The sequence below is a fragment of the Pygoscelis adeliae genome, unplaced genomic scaffold, assembly GCF_000699105.1.
Source record: "Pygoscelis adeliae isolate BGI_AS28 unplaced genomic scaffold, ASM69910v1 Scaffold399, whole genome shotgun sequence".
Taxonomy (NCBI): Eukaryota; Metazoa; Chordata; class Aves; order Sphenisciformes; family Spheniscidae; genus Pygoscelis; species Pygoscelis adeliae.
Genome location: NW_008825609.1, coordinates 855,415 through 863,104, shown reverse-complemented (window position 1 = coordinate 863,104; position 7,690 = coordinate 855,415). Strand labels below are relative to the sequence as shown.

At 50.0% G+C, this 7,690-nt stretch overlaps 1 protein-coding gene across 1 annotated transcript in view; it reads left to right on the top strand.

Moving 5' to 3' along the window:
• The first annotated feature begins 750 nt into the window (after positions 1-750).
• Positions 751-7,690, top strand: part of CACNG2 (calcium channel, voltage-dependent, gamma subunit 2) — a 51,098-nt gene continuing 44,158 nt past the window's right edge. The window contains exon 1 of the mRNA XM_009332655.1: positions 751-961. Within this exon, the coding sequence (XP_009330930.1) occupies positions 751-961 (211 nt within the window). The remainder of the gene's footprint in view (positions 962-7,690) is intronic.

Genomic DNA, 7,690 nt, shown 5'->3' with positions numbered 1-7,690 from the left:
CGGGAGCGAGCGCCGCGGCTGTGCGGAAAAGCCATGGGAGGCGAGACCTCGGCACCTGTTCAGCTGAAATCAAGGGCTTACAGTATACTGGGCGGTCTGGCTTGGCGGTAGGAGCGAGCGAAAGGAAGGAGAAGCAAGCGAGAAAAAGTGAGAGAGGATTGGAGCGACTGCCGCTGCCGGGAAAAAAAAAAAAATAAAAACCCAAGGAAGATAACTGGGAAGGAAAAGGATTTTCATGGCGCAGGCTGCAGAGCTAAGCAAGAAGACTGAAGGTTGCATCTCTGCTCTTACAGTCTCTAACTGTCTAGGTCCAGATAATGAGAGATTGTGTTGAGGATGCTGCTGCTGCTCCCCTGTTCACTGTGGAAGCCATCTCCAAATTAGCCATTACATATGGAAACTGGAGACCAGAATTTTAGAAAAAGGGATTAAGGCGTCTCGTTTTGGGGGGGGTTCTCTCTTTATTTGTTTGGTTTTTCTTGGTTCTTTTCTCTCTTTTTTTTTTTCTTTTTCCTTTTTCCTTTTTTTATATTTCAACCAGAACGTTTCCGATTTAAAAGGCAAGCCTCTTCCCGTGTGGTCTTTCTAATTTACACTCTTTTCCGTGGGCTTTCTTACCTCCCTTTTTTGATATCTATCTCTCTATATATATCCATTATATTATTAGTCGGAATTATTATTCTTTTATTTTATTAAACACACACACCCCAAGAATCAGAAGGCGGTTGGGTATTTGTATAATGAAGAATTATGGGGCTCTTTGACAGAGGTGTTCAGATGCTTTTAACCACCGTTGGTGCTTTCGCTGCCTTCAGCCTGATGACCATAGCTGTGGGGACCGACTACTGGCTTTACTCCAGAGGGGTTTGCAAGACTAAAACTGTCAGTGAGAACGAAACCAGCAAAAAGAACGAGGAAGTCATGACCCATTCTGGATTATGGAGAACCTGCTGCCTGGAAGGTATTTGATTCTGGATCTCCACACATCCCCCCTTTCCTCTCCCACCACCCCATATTTCTCCCCCCCTCCAAATAAATCCCTCCACATTCCACCATTTTCTCACTTCATTCCTTTCACCACGGATCGAGACCGGTGGGCTCAGTTACTCAGGGCGCAGAGGCAAGAAGACAGGCAAAACATTCTGTGCTCTGTTCCCTTATCCCTTCCTCTTCCCCACCCTCCTCACCCCCCACCTTCCCCAAAAATTCACTTGCCCCCTCCGACTGGAATAATGTGCGTGTTACAAAAACACCGAAAGACCTTTCCAAAAAGCAACTGTGTGGTCTGCCCGCCTTCAGCTTGTTTGTATTGCCTGGGAAAGCAATGCCAAAATGCTGTATTACTGCTGTGCTCCGGCTGTAACCACAGAGTGAAATAATTGCTCTCTTTGCAAATGGCTTATTTGCAAAGACAAGACTGGGAGTGAGGGACGATGTGGGGAGGGGGTGACTGCAAAGCACTTCGAGTGCAATTATTAGTTCACTTTAGGAGGGAAAAAGAGAGAAAGGGAGGCAACCCTGTTGTGTCCAAAATGCCTCGTACAGTAAATCTAACGATTCCAGTCATCTCGAGCAGAGTTCAGAGCATTTCGTAATGTCTGTAAGCCACCACATCTCACTGGGCTGGGTGCAGAGGGGTCCAGTTAGCGGCCGATTGGTTTGGTTTGGGGCTGGCATTTTTCCCCCGTTTGTTTGCTGTTGCGGGTGGGTTTTTGTTTGGGGCTTTTTTTTTAAGGTTTATGGTAAAGGCTAAAAATAAACAAGTCTCTGAATGGAAAAATCAGCCTAAGTCTGATGTGGTGAAACTGAACAGCAACTCAGTGACATGTCTGATGGCAGAAGAGACATCGCCGCAGCGAACTTCTGGAATCAGACGTTCCTAAGGGAGGGGGAAAGAAAAGAGGGGCCAGTGATTCACTTTTGAATATGTGTTGCTCAGTACTGCTATTGGCGTATGTGTGGGCTGGGGAGGTGGTCTTCAGCCTGTGCTGGAGGGATAGGGGCAACCGATGCAAATGCGTGGTTTATGTTACACACGTAGCGAGAAGGAGAGAGCGAGAGCACAAGAGTGCACATTGCAGCCCATTGTAAAAGCCCTGTTTATGAATCGGCTCCCAGCTGGAGGGTGGGCTGCTGGGGGTTTATGGACATCCAGGGATAATGTCTGTGTCTGCCGGTGTCCACCAGCGCTGGGTGTGCCTGGAGCTCCCCGACGGGAGAGAACGGGGAGCGGGTACCGCAGAACTGATTTTCAAAGACCGGCACTGGGAGATGGAAGGCAGGGGGGAGGGGGGGGAATAAACTATGTATGTCCTGATGTGTCTCACCAAAGCAAGCTAAAGCTGCTGTTTGGAAATGGTTGTGTCCGGGAAGAAGCGCGAATTTCCCCCCCGTTCTTGGTGCAAACGGTTGAGTGATGGCTGGACATGTTTTGAATAGCTAAGTGACTTCATTGAGCGATGGTCTATTTGACGCATACTGCATTTAGTGCCCTTTGTCAACCCAAACTGCTGCCTTTTAACATATCCTGCAGAGGAGCTCTATGCTGAATACTATATGCTGTCTCCATGCCAGAAAATCAATAGCAGTAAATTAATGGGGGATGTTTTAAACACACTCGCTCACACACATGCACACATTTCCTCCAAATAGATAAATATATAGAGGTATATGTTAATAAAAAATGAAAAGCCTTTCACACAGCTATTCATTACAACCGGGGAAGGAGACATCTCCTTAATTAAAAATGAATGAGAGAGGGGGAAAACCAAAAAAAAAGGAAGCCCAAATGCAAAGCCATGCAGGGAAGGGAGGCTGCGGGGAAGGGAGAGCTCCCTTCCTGAGCCGTGTCCCCAAGCTGGAGGGCGGAGGGAGGCTGGGGTGGAGACAGGAGGTATGAGGACCCCGGCCGGGAGAGGCAGTGCATTCAGATCATGTCTATCTGCCCACAGAGCCGTACCCAGAGGGACACGGTCTGAGGGGGAGGAGGAAGGGGCGGGTGAGGTTTGTCAGATTGGAGGAGGCCGGGGCTCCTTCTCCTTTACATCTGACAGGACCCCACAGGCACTGTGGAGAAGTGGCTTGCATGACAAAGGAAAGCGCCAGGATGCTTCCAATTAAAAGCTCCGAAGTCCCCCCAGCCCCCCCAGTGCTGTGCTGCCAGCCCGTTCCCGTGTCCTCCTTGTTGGTGCTCTCCAGAGGGCTCAAACGGCAGCCCTGCACGAGGGGTGTGAAATGCAGCCTGGGCGCAAGCTGCATGAGCCTGGCAGGGTGCTCTTGCTTGCCCCAGCTGTGTGAGGGTTGGGCTGGCCTGTTCCCCCAGCCCCTGGACGCTGGGCAGAAGTGGTGAGCGGGGTAGGAGGGTGCAATGCACCACGCAGGAGCTGAGCCCAGCTCTGAGTCCCTAGCCTGAGGGCACAGGTTGCACCAAAACTTGGATAAAGGCTCGGTAGCAAGAGCATCTCAGCAGGAGGCAAAACCAGCCCTACAGCCACATGCCGAGCAGGGCCTGGGCGTGGGTTTGCCTCATGGGGCGGCACGGCACGCGTCTGATACCACCGCTGCTGGGATGTCCCCGCTTGGCTTCCCGCATCCCCACAACCTGCACGGGCTGGTGGCTGGCACTCTTTTGCTCCCAGAAGAGCACAGCCAAGTATCTTCACCAGCCCCTGGATGGCAGGCCTCTTACTGTCACATCTGATCACCTTAGGGGGGCTTATCTTCTTTCTCGGCAGAAGGCATCAGAAGGGTGTCCCTGGTTGACTTGCTCTGCCTGGTGAAAGCTGCCTGCTGGTGAGCAGGAAGGAGAAGGGTGCAGCAAAGGCTCTTTTCCCCCATGATGCAGAGGGTGGGCAGACTTGTGGAGGGAAGGGCTTGGTCCCAGGAGGCTGTAAAAAGGGCAAAACCCTTGGACTCTGCTCACACCCTGCCCACGGTGTGGCAAAGGCACCTGTCAAAGGGTGTGGGACAGACATGCTTCTGCTGCCTGGGGTGGGTGTCAGGGCAGGTCTATAGGGTGAGGGGAGGTAGTGAAGAGCAGGGCAGGAGGCTTCGTGACAAGAAAATAATCAAAGAGGGAGCCCAAACTGCCTTCTGCTACCGGTAGGAAACCTCTGACAAGGTTGCCTTAATTTCTGGGGATGTGGAGGAACGCTGGCATTAGTCAACACTGTAGGCTGTCAGAGATGGTGGACTCCTCCTGTTCAAAACATTGTGCTAAATTGTCTTTTCTCTTCTTGGCCAAGATATCCAGTAGCAAAAATGGATGTAGGGACTCAGTCTTGGGCTGTACACGCAGATACACTACAGTCAGAATTGCAAGTTCCTCTTGGAGAATTTGGTCCCCGGGCTTTCAATTTTCAGGTTCCCCTCTCTTCAGTCATTCTGTTCCCCACAGTGGACTTTCAGTTAGCATTTTCCGATCTTTGTATTGCTCCAAAGAGGAGTGTCATTTGGGATGTTCCTCCTCTATCAGGATTTCTTCCCCCGCTTTCTTGTGTCCTACAGTGAGCCCCTGCTCCATGGTGGGACTAGAGCAGAAAGGTGGTGTCGGTTCACATTACTGCAGATCGTATTTCTGGGTTTTTTCCTAATCTTTCTTGAGATAATTTTTTCTCAGTCTTTGATGTTGCCCAAATATGTCCCCAGGCCATTCAAAAATCTTTGCCCTTCAAGAAAAATGGCCTTTAACTGCGTAGGCATAAACACACATATACACCAAGCAATTGAGATCTGCAAGTCCATGCCACACATGGATACTGCACCTCTTACAACTTTGAAATGGTTGCGGATCTTCCAGCCTAATTCCTTCTTGGCACCAAATGCTTTAAAACCACTTTTTATTATGAGTGATGCTCTGTCTAAGTCTTTCATTAGCTCCTGTAAATCTCCTACAGGATCTCAAAAAGTGAGCGACGATGCCTTATCAGGGTCTTATGAAGCAAGCAAATGAAATGTATTTTATATCTGTAGGTTATTGGTTTTGTCATGTTGTCATTATTATTAGGAAAGGTATAGGTCTGGGAGGCTTTTATACCAAGAAGGAGGGAGAGAAGAGTCCAGGGCAGGCAGGCATGAGTGATGTGCATGGGGTTAGACATCCCTGTAGATCTGACTGGTGTGAAGGCAAGTAATTGAATGGATGTTGGTGCAGAATATAATTCCTGACTAGAGACCCTTCCCAAGGAAAATTAATGAGCTGATCTGTTCCCTTTCCAGCTTGTTATATCTGAACAGCGCATGAGAGTTAAGTGCAATTTCAGTGTTTGCAAAAATGAAGAGCTGACAGCAAAGTGAGGCAGGGCACAGGCAGTGGACAAGCTTCTGCCAGCCAATTCTGGCATTGTGTCGCTTCCTCGCGCTGCCTTCTCCCACTGCCGTTTGCTCCTGGGCCACCTCTTTCCTTTCACACCCATCTTATGAGTGGTTTTTTCCTTATCTTCCCTCTTACCTTTCCCGATTTCCTTTCTTTTACCCTTCGTTTCTGTCAGCAACCCTAGTTTTGCACTGCGGAATTGCCTGCCGTCCTACTTCCAAGGATCCACAAATCTGCCGGGGTCCTTTCCCTTGACTCTTGCTGTCCTAATGCAGGGGCTTTTCTGAACACACAGTGAAAATAGCAGTAGATTAAGTCAGGGTCTCCGTGTCTTCGTGGTTCAGGTCCAGGAGCAGCCTAGCACAGCCCTGAGATGCAGCAGGAGGCAATGGCCCGGCACATAGCTGATTGCTGCTGGCATTGCATCTGCTGGGGAGGAGGATGCAGAGCTGGACAGGCCTTGGATAAAGAGGAAGACAAAGGATTTTAAAAAGTGGGGTGGCAGACGGTGAGGGAGAATTACTCAGGATCCCAGACTTGGGTGGGTTTGGTTCTCCTCTCAGCTTAAATTCACACCTGGCTGTAAGTCACCGAGAAGGTAGGGACTTGAGGGGCTGAGACCTGCAAGCTCAATTCCTTTGTAAGATTTGACAAGGAAATGCTCTTCGTCACCAGTGAGTTGCTAGAACTGACTTTTAAATTACTTCTAAATTATGAATCTTCCTACTGACAGAGAAAGAGGAATGGGTTAATATTGTCCTGAAATGCACCAGAAATTGCCTTGCTGAAGAGAGTGAGAGCGAATACAGTGGGAGGGACATGCAGATGCAGTGTGGCAGCAGTAATGTATAAAGAAATTACACAGAGATAGAACAAATGTCTCTTTGCCAGGGAGACCAGGAGCTATTCCTATCCAATGTTTCCCTTTTAACCCATCCCTTTCCCCATGCAACCCTCTGAGCCCATGTCTCACTTCGCTGCGGTTTGGTACGATCTAAGCAAGAGTTTTTGGGGAGGAGGACCACTGGGGTTTGACAGCAGAATCTCCATATTTATTTAATTTAAAAGCAGTAGCGAGGAGGTTGCCGGGGGGAGCAGGGAACATTTCAGGCTCTCAGATGGCTCTGCCCCCTGCCCCTGTTTTAAGAGCAGATTCCCAATCAAGCATACCCGGTTTATCCCAGGGGGAGCCCTTGCTGCTCCATTCTGCACTGCTTCTCCCTTCCATATTGCACTCGTTGTCAGGGGATGTGCTTCTGCCTTTTGCGGGCATGAAACCTTCCCCCTTGCAGGGGGCTTTCGGGGAGGGAAGGGGGCTGCTGCCGGAGGAATGGGTTAGCAGCGGGGCTCTCACTCTGTCTCTTCCCCCCCACAACCCCGATCCCAGGGCGACAGCTACCCAGCAGGGGAAACACAGAGTGCAGAACAGGCCAGCCATACACAGAACGTCTTGTAAATACAGTACACCTAAAAGTTATTTTTCTCTTGCCTGTATGACCCCAGCTTTTTCCTTGCCCTCCATCTTTGACTCATTCTATCCATCTCCATTTTAATTTGTTCTTGTTTCCCTCCCCTGTTTCTCCTCTGTATTTTTCTCTTTCATCTTCATGTCTCTTCTGTGCTTTCTCTCAAAAGCAGTTTCTCCTTCATTATTTCCTCTGTTTCTCTCCAAGTTCTCTGAGGCCCATCCCCCTTTCTCTTTTCTCTGTTATATCATCTTGTCCTTGCTCTCCTCTGTCCCCTTTGCTCCCGCCGTCTCATCTCTCTGTCCTCTTTCCTCTTCTCTCTGCCGTCATTTCCCCCATCTCACGTACAGTCATTCCCCTCAGCTGAAGGACCCCATCCTTTTGGACCTGTGTTGCTTCTACGTTCTAAAGCAAGTCTTTTCCAACCCTTCTCTGACTCTCCCCCTCGTCCTTTTGCCGGCCAGTGTCTCCCCCCTCCTCAAAGCAGTGTATGACACCAGTTGCTGTCGCTGTCTTCTCTTGCCCCCAGGGCAGCCCAGCTACCTCTGAGGGGGGTGAAACCCAAGCCCCTCCTTCTGCTCCCCTCATTGATTGTTGCCTGTGGTCAAGCCAACATCCCTCCACTTTGCTGCCTGCAACCTCCCGTGGCCGGAGGGCTCACTGGCAGCTCAGCTGATGAGCTGGCTCATCTGCATGCAGCCAGCAACTGGGCTGGAAGGAGCTCACGGCAGCCCTAAATACCCTCCCTGGCAACCCTCAGACATGGATCAGGCCAGGACCCAAATGGAAAATAAGGGTCTCTGTAGCCATAACCCTGGGGCAGTTGTTGTGCACTACAGTGAAGGATCTCCGGTTGTCAGGAAGAAGTGTCTCAGCAAACAGTCATCCTTTTCAAGCTGTTTACAGGGCG